The 20,259-nt window shown below is 57.1% G+C and overlaps 3 protein-coding genes across 4 annotated transcripts in view; 1 reads left to right on the top strand and 2 right to left on the bottom strand.

Annotated features, from left to right (window-relative positions):
- NPLOC4 (NPL4 homolog, ubiquitin recognition factor) overlaps positions 1–5,824 on the bottom strand; it is a 59,760-nt gene extending 53,936 nt beyond the window's left edge. The window contains exons 1-2 of one of the 2 annotated variants that reach the window (XM_053892285.1): positions 5,642–5,824; positions 2,138–2,218 (exon numbers count right to left, since the gene is read on the bottom strand). In XM_053892285.1, the coding sequence (XP_053748260.1) occupies positions 2,138–2,218; positions 5,642–5,656 (96 nt within the window). In that variant the 5' untranslated portion in view covers positions 5,657–5,824. Of the gene's footprint in view, positions 1–1,769; positions 1,905–2,137; positions 2,219–5,641 lie in introns of those variants that run through there. The other variant, XM_053892284.1, reaches the window with a different exon arrangement.
- Positions 5,825–10,841: 5,017 nt separating this feature from the next.
- On the top strand, positions 10,842–15,114 carry TSPAN10 (tetraspanin 10). The gene is made up of 3 exons (XM_019465925.2): positions 10,842–11,010; positions 12,348–12,922; positions 14,054–15,114. The coding sequence occupies exons 1-3, from the start codon at positions 10,975–10,977 to the stop codon at positions 14,547–14,549; spliced, it is 1,107 nt and encodes a 368-aa protein (XP_019321470.2). The 5' UTR covers positions 10,842–10,974; the 3' UTR covers positions 14,550–15,114.
- Positions 15,115–15,880: 766 nt separating this feature from the next.
- PDE6G (phosphodiesterase 6G) lies at positions 15,881–19,071 on the bottom strand. The gene is made up of 4 exons (XM_019465935.2): positions 18,946–19,071; positions 17,314–17,601; positions 16,862–16,902; positions 15,881–16,482 (listed from the first exon to the last, which is right to left on the bottom strand). Exons 2-4 carry the CDS (start codon positions 17,457–17,459, stop codon positions 16,406–16,408), a joined length of 264 nt encoding a protein of 87 aa, XP_019321480.1. The 5' UTR covers positions 17,460–17,601; positions 18,946–19,071; the 3' UTR covers positions 15,881–16,405.
- Positions 19,072–20,259: the final 1,188 nt, after the last annotated feature.

Genomic DNA, 20,259 nt, shown 5'->3' with positions numbered 1-20,259 from the left:
AAGCAAATAAAAGTGAGAACTACGATGTCATATTCTTAGGTTTCTCTGAAACCTGAACGTAACCTGTTTGACAACCCTACATTTGCTACCAAGCACAAAAGCCTCAAGTTAAAATCAAAATCATATTCCTACATGGTCACTATAGATTTAAGAAATTTCCCTACCACAAAGCCTCAAAGAAAAAAAGAACAGCACACAGGACTCTAATGGCTGGTGTTTATCACACAATTGCCTAAGCAGTGGCTACTTAATGCTTAATCTCAGTCTCAGATGATCTCTCGAGAATTCTAGAACGCACCGTACCCCAGCTCGACCCCTAGGAGCAAGCTGACCACGGTCAGCAGCTACAAAAAGAGCAAAGAGGAGGAAATTAGAATTTCTTAAAGACTCAGAGATTCTCCTCTCTGGCATCTAGCGCAGCTAATTCTCTTTCCTTTTATTCTTATAAATATAGCCCTGTAAGCAGTGCTATGGCATTATGATAGCAACTACCTTTTAGAAACCGAATTTCCCAAGGGTGGCTGGGTGGCTCAGTAAGTTAAGCATTCGACTTCAGCTCAGGTCATGATCTTACAGTTCGTGAGTCAAGCATCACATCAGGGTCTGTGCTGACAGCTCAGAGTCTGCTTTGGATTCTGTGTCTCCTTCTCTGTTCCTCCCCTACTCACACTCTGTCTCTCTCAAAATTAATAAATAAACGTTAAAAAAAAAAAAAAAAGAGGAGGGGCACCTGGGTGGCTCAGTTGGTTAAGCGTCCGACTTCAGCTCAGGTTATGATCTCACAGTTCATGAGTTCGAGCCCCGCGTCGGGCTGTATGCTGACAGCTCAGAGCCTGGAGCCTGCTTCCGATTCTGTGTCTCCCTCTCTCTCTCTGCCCCTCCCCTGCTCATGCTCTGACTCTCTCTGTCTCAAAAATAAATAAAACAGTAAAAAAAAATTTAAAAAAAAAAAAGAAAGAAACGGCTGCCTGGGTGGCTTAGTCAGTTAAGCGCCCAACTTTCGCTCAGGTCATGATCTCACAGTTTATGAGTTTGAGCCCCACGTCCGGCTCTGTGCTGACAGCTCAGAGCCTGGAGCCTACCTTCAGGTTCTGTTTCGCTCTCTCTCTACCCCTCTCCCACTCATGCTCTGTCAGTCTCTCTCAAAAATAAATAAACATTAGAAAAATTAAAAAAGAAAGAAACCAAATTTCCCAAATAAGTCTTGTGGACCCACTAACAGATGACAGCCCAGTGATCGTCCTAAATCTGTTTACTTCCCAGGCCTTCAGTTTCCACCTTTGTGAAAAAAAGAAAAGATCAGACTACATGCCACCTAAGATTTCCCCTGGCTCTAACAGTCTATGACCCCGAAACCTTTTTTGTTTATGAAAATGAAAAACAGTATTTATTATCACAAAGGTAACATCTGCTCACAACAGATTCAAATAATACCGAATGTATAAAGGTGGGCACACTTTTTCCCTAAAGGAAAGTGCATATTTTCGCAAGCCATATGGTGTCCGTCACAACTACTCAGCTCCTTGTGGGAGTTCAAGAGCAGCCAGACGATACATAAACCAGTGAGTGTGGCTGGGTTCTGATAAAACTTTATTTACAAAAATAGGAGGTCAGGGAAACGCAATCAGCGTGCCGAGGGGGAAAAAAATTAGCCCATGAGCCACAGTTTGCCAATCTCTGGCATGGGGTATAAAGCAAAGGCCACTCTCCTCCCTGGGTGACCCTTCTTAAATCTGGCTGTGCTCTTTCCCACTACATTCTGTGCTCACCCAACACATCTGTGCACGTGGCTCTAAGTCTCTAGGAACAAAGGGGATCACTCTATTCGTGTTTTTAACAAGTCTCCTTTGGTGACAGCCGAAGTCTTTCACTCTCCAATTTTTCATTCTCGTAAACACCAGTCCCGTGAACTATTTTTCCACTCATCTTCGGCCCCCCTGGTCCTACGAGTGTAAGCAATGGTCAGCTGTGACACGATCTGACGCCGGGTCAGTCCAATCCGTCATGACAGAGAAAAGCAGTGCCAGAGGCTGAGCCAGGGAGTGGGCAGAATCAGGAGGGGAGGAGGGAAGAGGCAGCACAGACGGGAAAGGAGCAAAAGGGCAGGCGGGGGAGGGCACACCCAGGCCGCAGCTACCTTTTTCAGAAACGCTGCGGCTGTTTCTCTCTTCGTGGCTGTGATCCGCTTCACCCCGTCCGGGGACTGGACACGGATTATCTGTCACAAATGAAACAAGGTGGTCACCACACGGATGAGTAAGCTCCCGACCTACCACTGAAACTAACATCTGCAGTCTCTCAGCATCTGGGTCACCGAAACTTAGAGCCAAACCTCACCCTTCCCCTGGCCACACCCAAGCCAGAATTTCAGAAGATGAAGCCGAGCTAGAGGAGATTCACCACCACAAGGGAAGAAACCCCATCACCATTTCACTCAGACAAACACTTCAGTTTTTAACCACTATTCACAAGGAAGATATCTGAAACACTTAACATTTTTCTCTTCGGATTTACAAAAACAACAACAAACAACAGCAAGAAAAAAACTCCTCCACGAACCACGAACAGCCAGCCGGGTTCTTTAAAAAAGATCTCACCGTGTTCCAGAATCCGTACACAAAAAGTAGAGTGATCTAGAAGAATCATAGGAAACCTTCTAATTTGTGAACTTTAATAAAGAGACTAAAAGAAAAGAAATAAAGGTGTTTAACACCACAGTGAGCTTGGCAGGGTTTTAAGAAAAAAGATCTTTCTGGCAGGCCTGGAAGGCCACACAAAGAGCACCACTTTCTAGGACTGGATTTTTATGCTGATCAAAGTCCTTGGGGGGCGGGGGCGCGGGGCCGGGAGGGAGCTGCCACGCACGGCCCACCGTCCAAGTGCCTGCCTTAGTCAGGGAGCGTGAAAGGACATGCCCTGCCACGAACCAGACAGACAGCGCTCCCAGGGACACCTGGGACAGGAGGAAAGGGCAGGAGCACAGCACCCAGTGCTCCCGGTGCACTCTCCTCCCAGCAACTTCTGTGCCCCGTACAGAAAACCACACACACACCAAACTAACAACAGAACCCTTTACACATGGAAAACGTCACAAGCCATTGTTTTTAAAAAAGGTTTTCACTGGCTGAAAACCACCTGGCTGGCTCAGTTGGAGGAGTGTGTGACTCCTGATCTTGGGGTTGTGGGTTCAAGCTCCGCGTTGGGTGTAGAGATCACTTAAAAATAAAATCTTAAAAAAAAAAAAAAAAGAATTTTAATTAAAAAAAACTTTTTTTCACTGATTCACAACAAAATGCCACAATGGCTTTTGATCTGCCTGCTACTTTCGAACAAAATAAGAATAATCTAGATTCTCCTCAAGTAGCTGGACTGTCTCATTTTCTACTTTCACTTGACTGAAAAGGCTTTGTCTCCACAGTTCTCAATTTTGAAGATTTTGTTTTGAATAACCCTTAAGAAATCCCAATTGTTAAGAGCACAAAACATTTTCTGTTTGCTTAACTACATCTGTTCAACTTTCTCCCTCGTCAGTGAGGAGCGCAAATCCAGATTCTTTTGAGTTTTGATTTCTACTCCACTTCACTCTGGACTGAACACCCAGAAAAACGTTTCCATGATGCACAGCACGGGCAGCAAATACTTCCATTTGTTCCTGAAATCTGTCTGCAACACTGTGGCACGTTAACAAGAGCTGCGTTTCTCTGTGGGAGATTCTGTGACCCTCCCTTTGACCGTTCACTTCGGAACAAGAGCATGACGCTCCACCTCTGAGCTAAAGGCCAGGCTTACATGTTTCTGGAATGTTCTGAAGCTTAAGAAGTCCTTCTATTTGATCATCTGCAACAGGGCAGAGTCCAGGTTTCTCAACTAAACCCAGTATTTAACTCCAACAAACATAATTTGTACCGAGGGAAGTTCTAGTGTGGTCTCTGACGCAGGCCACCAACTAGAACACACAAGGAGAGGCAGAGACACACAGCCTCCTGCTAACTTAGGTTTCACTATCTAGAAGAAAATGAGCCTGGAACACTTCTTGGAGAGTCCAAGCATTAGCCAGATAAAAATCAGTTACACCCACAGTTTCTCACCTAGCCTTACACACACCAGTGGAAAAATGTCCTTTTCTAAAACATGTTTGTCCGTGGCTACTTGAACTGAAATATGACAGTAAAGAGAGTTTGAAAGTAGATTTGAATGCTGATTCTCATCCTTTTTTTAGAAGTTACTGATGGGGCGCCTGGGTGGCTCAGTCGGTTCAGCGTCCGACTTCAGCTCGGGTCATGATCTCATGGGTTCGTGAGTTCGAGCCCTGAGTCAGGCTCTGTGCTGACAGCTCGGAGCCTGGAGCCTGCTTCGGATTCTGTGTCTCCCTCTCTCCCAGCCCCTCCCCCACTGGTGCTCTGTCTGTCTCTCTCTCTGTCTCAAAAATAAAAATTAAAAAAAAAACAACAAAAAACATTAAAAAAAAAGAAAAGAGGGGTGCCTGGGTGGCTCAGTCAGCTCCGCGTCTGACTTCAGCTCAGGTCATGATCTCATCACTCCGGAGTTCGAGCCCCGCGTCGGGGCTCTGTACTGTCAGTGTGGAGCCCGCTTCAATTCCGGTCTCCCTCTCTCTGTGCCCCTCCCCAGCTCACGCTGTCTCAAAAATAAAAACATTTAAAACAAGAAAAGAGTCAATTTCTCTTAAGTTTCTCTTGGGGCATTTATTCCCTCTGCTCATCCATGGGAAACATGGAGGAGACGCCAGGGGGCCTGCACGGCAGCCTAGGGAGGGCTAGAGGAAAGCCTCCAACTCCAGAGCTCCTTCCTGTAGACCCAAGACATCCAGAAGGCAGAATCCAGGCCAGTCTGGACCCCCCAACCAAACTGCAGAAGCCATCACTCCGCTAAAGCAGGAATAGTACCTGCCACCCAATACTGCTTTGCTTTCCCCCCAGAAATCCCAAATATTCCTTAACATTAACCAAAATTCTTCTGTCCACCTGGTCTGTTGATTTTTTCCCAGCCACATTTACTTCTGAGAGGCAACTTGCCACAAGTCAAGGGAGGACTGTTTTGTTTCCGATTTGGTTTTGTTTTGTTTTTTTCCTCCTCGTTTCCACTGACTTAAGGGGCACGGGGGGGGGGGGGGGGGCATGCCAATTCCTAATTCCTGGTCACAAGTCAAATCTAAAACGTCCCCTTTCAAACAGGTAGCTGTCAAACTGTCCTTGCCACGGAGGGGCAGGAGGCGGCGAGCCGCCGTGCGCCCCCCGCCCGGCACCCCGCGTCCGCAAAGGCCCCTCTGGACACAAGAGCTCTCTCCTCGCGGGAACTCTGAGCCGGCACCTCCGGGGCCCGGTGCGCGGGCAGGGGCGCGCCCCGGCTCCGAGGGCCCGCCGCCCCGCAGCCCTGCCCCGCAGCCCGGCCCGCGCCGGGGACGTGGTGGCGGAAGGCCCGCGGCCCCGCACCCGGCCCGGCCCGCCCGGCGGGGCCCGCGCGGCCCGCGTCGCCAACGGCCGGGGAGGGGCGGGAGGGCGGGGACGGCGCGAGCCCTCGGCCGGGAGGCGGCGGCGGGAGGCGGACTCCGCCGCCCCACAGGCCGCGCCGGTAAATCTGCTGCCTCATCCCGGCGCCCCGCTCGCGCTGCCGCCCCACTCACGATGCTCTCGGCCATGGCGGCCGATCCCGCCTCCGGGCTCGAGCCCCGGGCCGCCGCCGCCGCCTGCCGCCCCGCGGGCCTCGCAGCCCCGGCCCCGGCCCCGGCCTCAGCCCCGGCCTCCCGCCGCCGCCGCCACCGCCGCTCCAGCTTCGCCGCCGGCCGCCACCGCCGCGACGTCCGGCGCCTCGCCCAACGCGCTCCGCCGGCAGCGCAGCCCCGAAACTGAGTTCCGGCCCTCCAACGGCCCGCGCATGCGCAGGCGCGCGGCCCCGGAGCCCGCCTCGGAGCCGCGCGCCCCCGCCCGGCAGGCGGGAAGGACGCCCCGGGGACGCGCGGCTTTCTGAAAGCGCGGGCCGCGCGGGCCGCGCGGGGAGAGTCCGACTCTCACCCAGAAGCCATCCCTGCTGGCTGATAATTGAGGAAACTAGCACGCCCTCCGTCTTGCCGGTAGCATGCAGAGAAATAATTTCAGGAAGGTAACGTCACACTTTGATGCTACGAAAAACGAAAAAAGGTATTGCCAGGAATCCGACAGAAGAGAAACAACTGAATTTAAACTGCATGTAAGGTCAACATTTCTCCGCCCCAGAGATGTAATATTCTAAACCGTGCCGCCAGGGCCAGCCTCACGGGCCACCGACTGGCCCAGAGGCCCCGCCCCGTGCTGGGTTCGACGCTTAGCTGCCAAGGGCTCGTAACTCTTCATAATGTTCAGCTAGGAGCCCCTCCTTGTTTTGCACTGGGCCCTGCAAAGTCCGTGGCTGACCTTGCCCATGACTGTGGGGGAGAGTTATGAAAACTTCTAAAGGCCAAAATCCGTGTTTTTTAACCCCGTGGCTCAGCTTCAGGTTGTATTTATCCCCTGTGCTGAAAAGTTCAGGGGACTGCCACTCTCCTTTCCTCCCTGTCGGCACCTCCCACCTTCCCCGGCTCTGTTATTTACTGCCCCGATACCAACGTTTACACCACCATCTGTTCTATAATCTCAATCTCGAAGTCATTTGAGCTTGCCTTGTTCAGTCTGTCAACAGATAACTTTTCAAGTGTCTTCTCTGTGTGTGGCTTGGCTAAGCTAATGCCGGGAATAGAGCAGAAAGAGATCCCCTGGTGGAGTCTTCCCAGCAGGAGGCAGGTTGTAGGTATACATGTAGGTATACAATGTCCAGTAATGGACAACCAAAGCAGGGGAGGGGGTGGAGGGTGATAGAGACTATTTTATTTTTTTCAGTTTGTTTATTTCTTTTGAGAGAGAGAGAGAGAAGGAGAGCGAGAGCACAAGCACAGGAAGGGCAGAAAGAGAGAGAGAATCCCGAGCAGGCTCCACACTGTCACTGTCAGAGCCTGATGCAGGACTCCAACTCATGAACCGTGAGATCGTGACCTGAGCCTAAATCACGACTCGAATGCTTGACGGACTGAGCCACCCAGGCGCCCAGAGGCTATCTGAAATCAGATGGTCAACAAAGACCTCTCTAAGGAGATGGTGTGTGAGCGGGTCCTAGGTAAAGTGAGCGATACGGGTATCTGAGGGAAGAGTGAAAGGGTGAGGGGAAAGCATGTGCAAAGGTCCGGCGGCGACCTGAGAAGTGCTGGGTGCTCCAGGAGCAACAAAGCAGCCAGCGTGGCTGGGGTACCATGAGTGAGAGCAGGGGAGGGCTGGGTCAGGAAGAACCACGTGAGACGTGGAAAGGCCTTTAAATTCTATTCTAAATAGAAGTTAGGAAGCCTTTGGGGGGAAGAGAGCAAAGAAGGCATGCTCTCCATTATGTTTCAGAAGGATTCTCCGGAAGCTGAATGGACAAGAGATGGCGGGGAGAAGCAGGGAGACGGGTGAGGAGGCTGATGCCATAGTCCAGAGGACAGCGGGGTGACAGCAAAGGCTGAGAAGTGTCCAGATCCAAGACAAACTCCGGAGGGAGAGCCGAAAGGGTTGCCTGGAAGATCGAGGTACTGGGTTTTATTCCACCAACACGCACCCTTCTATTTCCTGCTTCTCTTTTACAGAATGGCCTCTGGTGTTTTTGCTTCTCTTCTATCCAAACGTATTCATTAAAAAAAATGTTTTAATCTGTATTTACGAGAGAGAGAGAGAGAGAGAGAGAGAGAGAGAGAGAGAGAGAGACAGCAAGCAGGGGAGGGGCAGAGAGAGAGGGAGACACAGAATCCGAAGCAGGCTCCAAGCTGTCAGCACAGAGCCCGATGCGGGGCTCAAACCCATGAACCATGAGATCATGGCCTGAGCCTAACTCGACGCTTAACTGACTGAGCCCCCCGGACACGCCTATTACACTGACTCTTTAAAGTTCTATGGTGGTCGTTTCACTTTGCTAGGGCTGCCGTAACAAAATCCCACAGACTGGAGAACTTAAACCTGTTTTCTCATGGTTCTGGATGCTGGAAGCCTGAGATCAAGGTGACCGAGTTCGGTTTCTTCTGAGGCCGGCCGCCTTAGCTGGCAGACAGCTGTGTCTTTCCTCTGTGCTCAGGCATCCCTGGTGTCCCTCTGTGTGTCCCAATTTCCTCTTCGTACAAGGCCATTGGCCCATTTGCCTCATTTTAAGTTGATAACCTCTTTTTTTTTTTTAAGGAAATTTCAAAAAAAATTTTTAACATTTATTCGTTTTTGAAAGCGAGAGAGATAGACACAGAGTGCAAGCTGGAGAGGGGCAGGAAGGGAGACACAGAATCTGAAGCAGGCTTCGGGCTCTGAGCTGCCAGCACAGAGCCCGATGTGAGGCTCGAACTCACACACCGTGAGATCATGACCTGAGCCAAAGTCAGCCGCCCAACCGACTGAGCCACCCAGGCGCCCCAGATTTAAATATATTAAGATGAAATTCTCAGGGTGCCTGGGTGGCTCAGTCACTTGAGCATCCAACTCAGTACAGGTCATGACCCAGGGTCATGGGATCGAGCCACATCAGTCCCCGTGCTGAGCATGGAGCCCATTTAAGATTCTCTCTGTCCCTCTACCTCTCTCCCTCACTCACACACTCTCTCTCTCTAAAATATGAAACGAGGGGCGCCTGGGTGGCTCAGTCGGTTAAGCGTCCGACTTCGGCTCAGGTCACGATCTCGTGGTATGTGAGTTCCAGCCCCGCGTGGGGCTCTGTGCTGACTGCTCAGAGCCTGGAGCCTGTTTCAGATTCTGTGTCTCTCTCTCTCTCTGACCCTCCCCCATTCATGCTCTGTCTCTCTCTGTCTCAAAAATAAATAAACATTAAAAAAAAAATTAAAAAAAAAAAGAAATGATATGAAATGAAATAAAAATGAAATTCACGTAACATGCTGTTAACCATTTTAGAGTGAACAATTCAGGGGCATTTAGTGCTTTCAAAATGTGGTACAACCACGTCCTCTGTGGTTCCCACACACTTCCATCACCCCCAAAGGGAAACCCCACCCCATTCAGCAGCAGCCCCCCCTTCCCCTCCCCCAGCCCCTGGCAGCCACTGATCTTCGTTCCGTCCTTACAGATTTACCTATTCTGAGTATTTCACGCGATGGCATCCTACAGTGTGGGCTTTTGTGTCTGGCTTCCTTCACTGAGCGCGAATTTTCCAAGGCCCAGCTATGTTGTAGCAGGTGTCAGAGTTCTCTTCCTTTCCATGGCTAACATTCCATTGGGTGGATGGAGCACATCATTTGGATTATCTGTTCTTCGCGGATTCACACCTGGGCTGCTTCCACCTTTTGGCAGTTGTGAATAGTAGTGCTGTGCATACGCGTGCATGTGAATTTGTTTGAGTCCCTGTTTGCAGTTCAGGACATACCTGGGGGCCAGATGCCTCACAGTGGGGCTCTCCCTCAGCACCTTACGTAAGACAACACCCCTCCCCCAACTCTCCTGCCTCCTTTCCTGGCTTCATAACTCTGGCGACCATGTAAAATCACATATATTCACGTATCTATTCGCCTACTTTGGGACTTCCGCTTCCTGCTGACAAGTGGACGAGTTTTTCCACTGCCGTATCGCCGGGGCTCCGACCGTCCCTGACGTATATCCGTGATCTCTTGCGACAGTTATCTGTCATAGGATTGTGTATCTATTGTAAATCCATTGTGACGGTAATAGGGTGAAACAAACTCTTCCAAAACTTAGCGGCTTCAAACGACAGCCACTCGTTCGCCTCACGGTCCTGCAGGTCGGGAACGTAGACTGGGCTCAGTTGCGTGATTGTCGCATGGGAACACGAAGCCGGAACACAGATAATTACAAAACGAAGCCAAACGGAGCACATTAGAAGTGAACAGTGCCCCCCAAAAGCCCAGGAGAGGGGAGGCCTCCGCTCGCTGGGCAGGATGTGGTCCGGAACTGGACACAGGGAGATTTCAGGGGATGGCAAAGGTCAAGGGCACTTGAGTGCTTGGCAGGCAGCCATGCGGCTGGACTGTAAGGCGGGGGGGGGGGGGGGCTTGGATGTCAAACCAAAGCAGCCAAGAAACACCAGGGGAGAGGATGGTGAAGACAGCGGGGCCTGTGGCATACCTGCCCCGGAGGAGGCCCCCCAACTTTCTCCTGCCATGGAAACATGTGCTCCCCCAACTTCCAGAGATCCCCGCGAGCCAAGGACTCACCTTCGTATCATAATCCCACACATCACAAGGGAGGGAGGGAGGCGTGGAGAGGTATGCGCCGTGTTGTCAAAGCACTGGTAGCGGGTGGGCATCTGCTCTGAGCCTTGCTTCCCCCCCGCCATCCAAGCCAGGGAGAGGGGCCAGGAAGTACGGGGCCAGAGAGCACCCTGTCTGCACAGCAGCTGCGTGGCCCGGGTTCGTCCAAGCTCTAGGGCCCAGTGGACACGGTGAACACAGTCCTGCCCCTGAGAAGACAAACTCAGAGGGAGTGGGGAGCCCACGTACCTCAAAACCAGGAGGGACGTGATCTGCCCAGTGGACACCGCCTCGTTCTTGCAGTGAATGAATCGGGGGGATAACCTGGCATCTAGCTGCTGGCGGGTCTCCCAGGATTGTTTCTGGGAACCAGTTCGCGGGTCTGATTCCCTGGGTGAACTGACGGAGCCGACCTGCCAGGCCGAGGCCCACCCTGGGGGCCTGCAGCGGTCACCACGAGGTGGCAGCCCACCCACATCACGCCTGCACGGAGCCTCAGGGAATCCACAGAGGCTCTGGGTCTCAACAAGCAGAGGCTGCCTTAAGCCCTAAAATGTGATGCCTCACATGATCTGGTCATGACTGTGGCCTCCTGGCTCGGTTCACAACTCAGCCGGCCCCGACTGCACGGCTCACAGACCGGCCGAGGACACGGCACCAGCTCTGCGTCCCAGCTAGAGAGGCCAGGCAGGGGCCCAGCGCACCTGTCCTGCTGGAGAATGGAGGAAGGGGAAAAGAGCCCCCTGCTGGTCCAGGTAAGCCAGCGCCCTGTCGGCCTCAGCCCCGGATTGGAGGTGTCTCCACACCACCCCCCCCACCAAGGCTCTTGGGAGGACCTCAGGCTGGGTTCGCCCCCACCCTGAGCCTTGCGGTGTGCTCGGACCGGCCAGTAGGTGGGCGCCCATGAGGAGCTAAGTTTAGGATGGGGGGTTACTGATCAGGCACCCGACCGTCACCCCTCACCTTGCTCCAGCTCCGAAACGTTTCGTGTTGTTGCCTTGTGTTTGACGTGGCTGCATCCATGCTCCGGGAGCGGGGGGACGGTGCCCACTGGGGCCTTCGGGACCTCCCTCCTGTCCTGCTCATCCACCTCCACCTGTGACTACGCCCCCACCAGCCTCTTGGCCTTCTTACCCGCCCTGGTGCCCCCTTCCCCCCCCACTCCCCCCTGCCCCTCACAACCTGGTACCAGCAACCTGCCCTTTTGCTCCTACTGACTGTTGGGGTCTCAGGGGCTGATAAATAGTTCTCTGCTCCTCAGCTCCAAGTTCATAACGGATGAGGTTTTGATGCAGAGTCAGAGGTGGGGGCAGGGGAGGGGTCAGCACTTCCCGACAGTCCACACCTGGCCCGGCCAGTGCCCCAGAGGGTGGCTGAGTGTCCTGCTGGAGGGCCCTGAATCCCACAGAGCCCTGGTCTCAGGCCGCCCTTCTCCCTGCCCTGGGAGCCTGCCTCCTACAGCTGTAGGCCTGGTACCACGTCTGTGCTCCGACAGAGGGGCCAGCCCAGCAGATCCTGGGACATTGGGGCTGGTCTCAGGGGGGGGGAGCAGAAAGGGCAGTCCCCTGGGCCAGCCCTTCTGCCTGACAGGCCCCCACCCCCCTGGCCTGGGTGGGGAAGCCCCTCTCTCCACTGCACGTACAGACCAACCCACACAGATACTTTTCCAAACCCGGGGTAACCGGCTGCCTGCCCCGTGCCTGCGCTGCGGGAAAGTCAGGGGCCTGACCCACATCCTTCATCACACGGGTGGGCGGGGGGAGATAAAGGGCAGGAGCGTGTTGGTGGAACGGCTGCTCCTCTGGATCCCCTTGCTCAGTCTGGACCGTGAACTGGCAGGGTACAGGCAGCCCTTGTTCGAAAGGAGGTGGGCCCTCACCGTCCCCTCTGCCGCCTAGCTGAGCGGGACGAGCCCAGAGGCCACCATGTCTCCGGCCTCCGAGGGTCTCTGAGCACCCCCTCCTCTATGCACTGTCCAGCCTCTTTCCCGCTGCCGGGCTCTGACCCCTGGCCGCGAGGAGGAGGCTACCTCCCTGTTGGTTATCGCATCGTGCTGGTGAAGTCTCCCCGTTCATCCCTCCCTCCTCTGCAGGACCCCGGGTGCCAGGAGGGGCCGCTCACTTCAAGCCGTCCAGGTCCAGCGCCCCAAGAGGAGCGGGTCTGGAGGGCAGGCCCCGGGGGAGGCCCGGCCTCCTCCCTCCCCTTGGGAATCAGCTGCCTGAAGTGCCTGACCTTCCTGCTCAACTTCCTCTTCTCTCTGCTTGGTCTGCTGGCCCTGGCCATCGGGCTCTGGGGCTTGGCCGTCAAGGGGTCTCTGGGGAGCGTCTGGGGGGCGGCCCTGCCCAAAGACCCCATTCTGGGACTGGTACTGGGGGGGCTGGCCGTCAGTGCGGTGAGCCTGGCGGGCTGCCTGGGGGCCCTGTGTGAGAGCGCTTTTCTGCTCCGCTGCTTCTCGGGGGGTCTCGTCGCCTTCCTGCTGCTGGAGGCCGTGGTGGGTGCCCTGCTGGTGGCCCTCTGGGGCCCACTGCAGGATGGCCTGGAGCACACCCTGCGTGCGGCCATCACCCACTATCAGGATGACCCGGGCCTGCGCTTCCTTATTGACCAAATCCAGCTTGGGCTGCAGTGCTGCGGGGCGTCTTCCTACCGGGACTGGACGCGGAACCTGTGAGTCCCGGGCCCAAGGGGGAGGGACGGTCCCCAGAGGCCAGCAGACCAGGCCACGCACTCGCTCGCGTGGGCACACTCATGCACGTGCCCACGTGGACACGCTTGCATGTATGCACACACATGTGCACGTGCACGCTCTTGGGCCCGTGTTTCTGCTCCCTCTCCTTGGACCAGGACCAGGTGGACCGAGATCGAGCCAACAGAGTCAGAAAGTCACTTTTGGGGGTGTTTTTGTGAAGGTCATCGTACAGGACATCTCGGTGTCAAACGAAAATAACTTTTAGGTTACTTGGGGACACGGCTCTGGACTCCACGGTTCTCCCTCAACAGCGTGTGCACGCCGGTGTCCGTGTGCGAGCGCGCGTCTGTGTGTGCATGGATTTAGGAACACGGTGTAGTGTATTTTTTACACTGTGCCTGAGGACAACTGACCACGAGAGACAGAGCCATACAGAGGCTTGAAAAACAGCCATCTGTATCCAACGGTCACTTAAACATGCCAGGCACTCCAGAAGCATCCATGTGGGTGTTCTCACTCACGGGCTGTGTCTGACTTCGGATTGGTGACGGGCCCCTGTGGGGTCACGTTGCCACCTATCCTGCCGGCTTTCGAGTCCTTGTCTTGGTGAGGCCCACTCTTCCGGGAGATGAGAGCAGGCCTGTGAGGGAGGGCAAGGGGGGTGACCTGGAGGCCCAGGACCCTGGACCCCAAAGGCCGGGGACGCTGGGCTGCTGCCTGGAGGCGGGGGCCGTGAGGAGAGCAGCTTCCTCCCGCCCGGCGAGCTCCTCCCAAGTGCTGCCCCTCACTCCCCGTTGTGACCCCCCGCAGGCTGCCGCCCACCTGCCCCCTCCAGTCCTGCCTGTTCAGACCAACTCAGCAGCCCCCACCGAGCGAGGCGGTCTTCATTCCCCCCTCACGAGCTTGTCTCCCCTTGAACCCTGTCACCAAGTACGTCCCTTCTAGCCGAGATTTTACAGGTGCCTGCATGTGCGCAGGACTACTGGGTGCTGGGATAAGCTCCGGAAACCTGGGTACTGTGTGTGCACAAGTATGTGTGCGGGTGTGCACGCATCTGTGTGTCTGCGTGTGCCCTCCAGACTGACGCCCAGGCGTGCCCGCCCTTACAGGTACTTTAACTGCAGCTCCCCGGGGGTCCAGGCCTGCAGCCTTCCTGCCTCCTGCTGCGTCCACCCCGGGGAAGACGGAGTCTCTGTCAACGACCAGTGTGGCTCTGGAGCCCTGCGCCTGGACGAGGATGCCGCTCGGAGAGTGGTGCACCTGGAGGGCTGTGGCCCTCCTCTCCGGCGGTGGCTGCGCAGGAACGTGCGGGCCGCGGGTGCCTACGCGATCGTGGTCGTGGCGGTCCAAGGGGTGGAGCTCCTGTTGGCCAACCAGCTGGCGAGGGCCCTGGCCGTCCGCCCGGGGGAGGTGGACAGCCCCAGAGCCGCGGGGACGGTGGCCTTGTCCACCCGCGCCTCACACTCCGTGAAACGGCCCCTGCCAAACTGGCCCAGGGCTGACAGCCCAGGAGGACCCCCAGGGAAGGTGTCCTACGGCATCCCAGACGCCCTGGCCTCCTCCACCGGCTGTGCCTCCGGCCCCCCAGGGGCCCCCTTCCCCTGAGGGCAGAGCACGTCCGCCTCCTTCCCGGTTCCGTCAGGCCCTGCTAGCATGAGTCCCTGTGCCACCCCCTGATTTCACGATCTTTTGGGGACTTTTGTTCTCCACCACTGAGTCGGGCACTGCCTGCTCCCTGGCAAACCCCGCTGTGACCTGAGCGTAAGCTGAGCCTGGTGGGTGCTGCTGGCCGCTGTCTGCCTCCTCCGGGGACACCAGGCAGAGCCACCCGGCGGGCAGGGAGCGTGTGGGGTATGGAGACCGGATGAAATCCTGCTGCCAAGCCCCCAACTCCAACCTCCCCCTCCGACCGCCTCTGATGCCTGCGTCCAAACCCTGCCTCTGACCTCCACTCTGACCCCGCCTCTGACGCTTTGCCTAGGATGTCACCTATGACCCCCAGTCTTGATCCCAGCCCTGATGCCTCACTCTCTCACCACGGCCTGGGTACCTGCCCTCCTCTGGGGTCACCTCGCCCTTTCCCACCCGTTGTGGTGGTTGAGGTGGGGCCCAGGCGGGAGTAAACTTGAGCGAGAGGCAGCATCCACACAATAAACAGCGCCGGTGTTAAGCGGGCAGCGTGAGGAACCCTTACCTAGCTAAGCACCTGCAGATCGGCCGCCAGGTCAGGAGCCGGCCTCTGCCAACTCCTCTGCCCCCTCGCTGCGGGCACCCCGATCGCACTTCATCACCGTCGGTGACCCTTTCACGTTAACGGGACCACAGAGGGCCCTTCCCAAGAGTCACGTCTGCACCGTGCTAACGCACCTGGCCCGTGTGGATGCACACTTGGGTGGCTTCCGGATGGTGACTGCTGCTGGGGACAGTTCCACACAGGTGTGTGTGTGTGTGTGTGTGTGTGTGTGCAGATGCGCCCACTTCCCCCGGGTGTGGCGTCAGGGGCGGAGCTGCTGGGTCACGGGCGGGCGCCCATCCAGCTTTCGAGGACCACCGAGGACAGGCTGGCTGGGCCACTGAGCAAACTCCACAATCTCTGCGCCTGTTTCCTCACTTGTGGGGCAGGGCTAAGCGTCCCTCCTCCCGGCAGGAGCTGTGGCTGGGCCCCATCCACCCCCTGGCGGGTGGGCTCCGGCAGCCAGCCGGGCGTGCGCGCCCTGCCCCCCAGCGTGTCTGGCCTCGCCGGGCGTACCCCCAGCCACCACAGACCCAGGCTCAGCATCTCGTGGGCGTCCCTCCCCCTCAGCCCGGCCAGGCCCCTGCGGCCCCCGACACCCTGCACCTGTACCCGTACTGTACCCCGACACCCTGCACCTGTACTCCGGCTGGAGACCCACACCTCTGGGCCCTGCCCGCACCACGGCACACTCTAGACGAGCGAGGGGAGGCATGCTGACTTTATTTTGCAACACGGACAGCAAGCATGGGCCGTGGGGGGGAGGTCAAGTTTCCTGCTGGCGTGAGGGGTTTGGAGGGGTGCTGCGCTCTTGCTGATGCCACCGGGACACCGCCCCCCCCCCCCCCTCCAGCCACCAACCCAAGGGCACCAGCCGGGAAGGACTGGCGAGGGGGGCTTGTCCTCACCACCAGATAGCAGGACGGGAGCAGGGGGTGAGGGACATTTCTGGGAGCCCTGCCCTGGCTTTCCAGCCCTAAAAGAAGATCTGCGGGCCTCTGGAAGTTAAGCAGGGCCTGACCGGGCCCGAGATGTCCTGCAGGGAGACGGGAGGCTTCTGGTAACTAGCATCTAGGGTCCCAAGGTTGTCACCTTGCAAGGGTCTCCAAACACAAACTGGACAATCCGGACACCCTCAGGGGGATGGGCTTCCTCACAGGAATCCTGACCAGGGGTCGGAGCGGGCAGCAGGGGGTAGGGCCCTGGGACTCCGGGTCAGGCTCTCGCGCTAGATGATGCCGTACTGGGCCAGTTCGTGCAGCTCCAGGTGGTTGAAGGCCTCCCATGGGCAGATGACCGTAATGTCTGCAGGAGAAGGGACGGTGGGACCAGGAGGGTCATGGCCCCAGGGGCCACCATCCCCTCAGGGGGTGAGAGAAGTCCTGGGTGCAGAGCCCTCCCCACCGGGGCACGCCAGCCGGAGGGGGCCGGGTGGAAGGCAGTGGGTGCAGCAGGCCAGGTGGAGAGAGGGACGGCAAGAGCTCCCCATGCCTTTCCAGCCCCTCCAAGTCCACAGTGAACCCACTGAACGGGAGGTCTAAAGCTCGATATTGGGGCAGAGAACGAAGGACAGGCTTGGGGCGGCGCCCTAGATAAGCTTCCGCCAGAGGAAGGGTGGGACGGCAGGCAAGCTCACAGGTGGGGGAGTGGGGGGGACCTGGGAAGACCCTCAAGGACATCATACCTGTTCCCAGGCCTTCCATTCCAGGGATGTCATCCCCAAACCTACAGAACAGAGTGGTCAGGGCCAGTGGCCAGGAAAAGAGGAGTGGGGGTGTGTGTGGGGGGGTGTTCATGCACTTGACCGCAGACCCCTGAGTTACCCAGCGTGCCCTGGCTGTGAGTGTGTGTGCAGGGACACACGTCAGTGCGTGGCCTGTGGCTGAATCCCTAGGTGGCAGTGAGCATAGTCTCCAGACCCATTTGGCAGTAACAGGTAGAGGGGGACAGGAGCCCCGGAGACCTCCCGCACCCCCATGCTGAGGGGGACCCTCAGGCCCTCCAGAACCACCCCACCCTATTAGGATGATGGGACCACCCTCAGCCAGGACAGGACAGCTGAGCACCCACTCAAAGTGTAGCCCCGCCTCCTTCCTGTGTAGCCTGGGGCTGGGCCCCTCCCCAAGCCTTGCTTACCCTTGGACGCCTTTCTTGGGGGGCTTGCTCTTGAACTGCCTGGTTTGCCGCTGCTTAAACTTGGGGGGCCCTTTCCTGGGAGTGACAGGCCCCCCAATCACCCTGGTGGCCGACCGGATCTCGGCCTTGGGTGGCTCCAGGTTCATGGCCAGGATGGCAGAGACCCCACGGAGACCTCTGGCTTCTAGACTTCCTCACGCTGTGGGCTGGGGGCACACCAGGCTGGTGGGGGGAGGGGATCCCAGTCAGCCCCCCTGCAGGTCTCAACCCAGAAGAACAGAGGAAATCCTGAAACACGAGATCCTGGGCATGACCCCGACAACAGCCCCCTCTCATCTCCAGGTGGGGCTCCAGCTGGGGTCAGGCAGAGGGAATGAGAGTCCTGGGTGGCCCTGCAGGTGCAACCCCCTCGGGTGGGTGGGGACACTCTGTCTCATTCCCGGTGGCATGCCAGGCAGCTAGTAGTGTCAATGAAGAACGACTGAGAAAGGGAGGGCAGCGGGCTGGCCAGGGAGGGGCGTGTCTCAGAACAAGTCCAGAGCTCAGCTGTGCAACCCTCCCCTCCACCCCAGCAGCTTCCTCTCTCAACTAGTAGAATCTTTCACCCCCCACCCCACCCCCGGCCACTCGCTGTGCTGAGGGACTGCTCTGGGCACCAGTGCCACCTGCTGGCGTCCCTGAACCCACTGCATAGGGTGACCTCCCCTCTGCCCCTCCCGCAGAACCTCTCCCTGGATGCCCTAAGCCCCCTGACCCTGCTCAAGGGCGACTCAGCTTCCCCTAAGCCTATTAGCTCCAGAGGGAGACCCTAATCCCTCAGGGCCACTGTGAGCCTGGAAGGTTCTGGGGCTAAGCACATGACACAGACAGGAGCCCCTGGCACTGGATACCCCAGGCACCGCCTCTTGGGACCCATCCCTGGTATTGTGGGCTGCAGTGCCTGAATCCAGCCTTGGGCCACTGCCAGCTGCCTGCTAGAGCACCAGGGCTGAGACTGGCAGGCGAGGACAGGTGGGCCCACCCCGAGGAAGGCTGGGTGGTGGGTGTGGGCACCCGGTACCAGGGGGACCCCACCATGGACCTTCCCTCCCTAAGATTCCGCCTCCATGCCAAGAGGACGTGCACGGGGCCCAAGGTGCATGGCAGCGGGCCTGGTGGTCCAGGCTGCTCAGACCCTGTGATGCCCACTCCTCACAGCCTAGATGGTGTAGGCTCAGCCAGACCCTTCCCCAGTCCCAGGCCGTGGGCCTGGTGTGCACAGCCCTGGCCCAGACCGAACTCCTACTCTCAGATGCTGGCCTCATGGAAACCGCCGTCTAAGCTCTCCCAGCTGCCCCGGCCCCAGCCCAGCCTGTGGCTGATGCCCACTCAAGTTGGCTGGGAGTGTGTGGCCCAAGGTCCCCGGACCATTGCTGGCCTTGGGGGCTGCCTGCAGCCACTGTTTGATATGGGGGAGCTGAAAATCATTGGCTGGGCAACCTCTCTGAATAGGACAGCAGGCAGACCCCCATAGACCCAGTCCTCAGTGCGGTGGTAAAAAGCCCACCAGCTCCCCATTCTTGGGGCAGATCCCCACCAACACCCTTGGGTAAGTGGCCACCAAGAAAGGCAACCAGGAAGGTCACTACTCACCACGCACTGGGCAGGTCTCAGGGGGCCATGGGTGTGAGTGACCAGGTCTCCCTCGGCAGGGTGCGGCTGGAAATTTATCCTGCCTCTGGCTAAACCGATTAGGATCGTCCCCTGACGCTACACTAATGAGATCATCAGGGCCATTCGGAAGGGCAGAGGGAGGGTGCCACCTCCAAGGATTCAGGGAGAGGAGGGAAGGGGCTCGGGTGTGGCCTGGGGCCCAAGGGATGAGCCAGGGATGTGGTCGGGACAAGGGATACGATGCGATCACAAACAGCTGGGGACGGACAAGACCCTCTCCTGAAGCTGCTCATCTCTGAAGCGAAGAAGAAACTGGCTGCTCTCCTGGGTCTCCCCCGCTTTCCATCCTCCGACTTGTAAAGAAACTGTCTTCACGGCCCCCAAGTCCCGCGTAGTGTGGCCACTATCCACTTCTCTGACTTCATCTGTATCCCTCCCCCTCGCTCTCCCCCTTTGCACCGGCTGCCCCCTCCGGTGGGTGTATTCTGCACCTGTCCTCATTCCCCTAGCTCCCTCTTCAGAGCTCCGCACCAGGATCCCTTCCTTAGGGTGACCCCTCAGGCTAGACCAGGATACGTATTTCACAGGACCTCATGGCAACCGGAACTTTCCTTCATCACTCTTACAGAGCCGTTCGCCTGAGTAATGCTTGTGTTAACCTCCGTCTTGCACGTTACAGCGGAGTGGGGCAGACATTTCTATTGGACCCCGGCGGCTAGCCCAGTGCCAGAACGTCACAGATGGGGAAGTACCTGGGAAACAAACAGATGCACAAGGACGAGATCCACACCGGCATGCGTCTCAGCAAGCCTGGTGTTATGCTGCCCTGGCACGATTGCCACGTTCCACGTGCAGGAGGGGCCTGCCTCGCTGCCAGGGCCAACGCCAGTGGCTTCTTGATGGGGACAGCTCACATCACACAGGCCTCTGCTAGGACTGTTGAGCTCTGAAGCGAGGCCAACTGAGTAGCATGCACTCGAGGTGTACATCCGTGCCTACACGGGTACGTATACAAAACCTCTATAAATCTGATTTTTTTTAAGTCTATTTTGAGAGTGGGGGAGAGGCAGAGAGAGAGGGAGAGAATCCCAAGCAGATTCTGCACTGTCAGCACCGATGCTGACGTGGGGTTTGATCTCACAAGCCATGAGACTATAAACCTGAGCCAAAACCAAGCTTCGGTCGCTTAACTGACGGAGCCACCAGGCACCCCATAAACCTGAATTGTTGAGAAAAATACAGAAAACCTCTATGTCTCTGAGAGGCCCAGAGCTCACCAAGCTTTGCTGTGCT

The sequence above is a fragment of the Panthera pardus genome, unplaced genomic scaffold (assembly GCF_024362965.1).
Source record: "Panthera pardus isolate Hobbes unplaced genomic scaffold, ASM2436296v1 HiC_scaffold_3, whole genome shotgun sequence".
Classification (NCBI taxonomy): Eukaryota; Metazoa; Chordata; class Mammalia; order Carnivora; family Felidae; genus Panthera; species Panthera pardus.
This window is presented reverse-complemented; position numbering and strand designations above follow the sequence as displayed.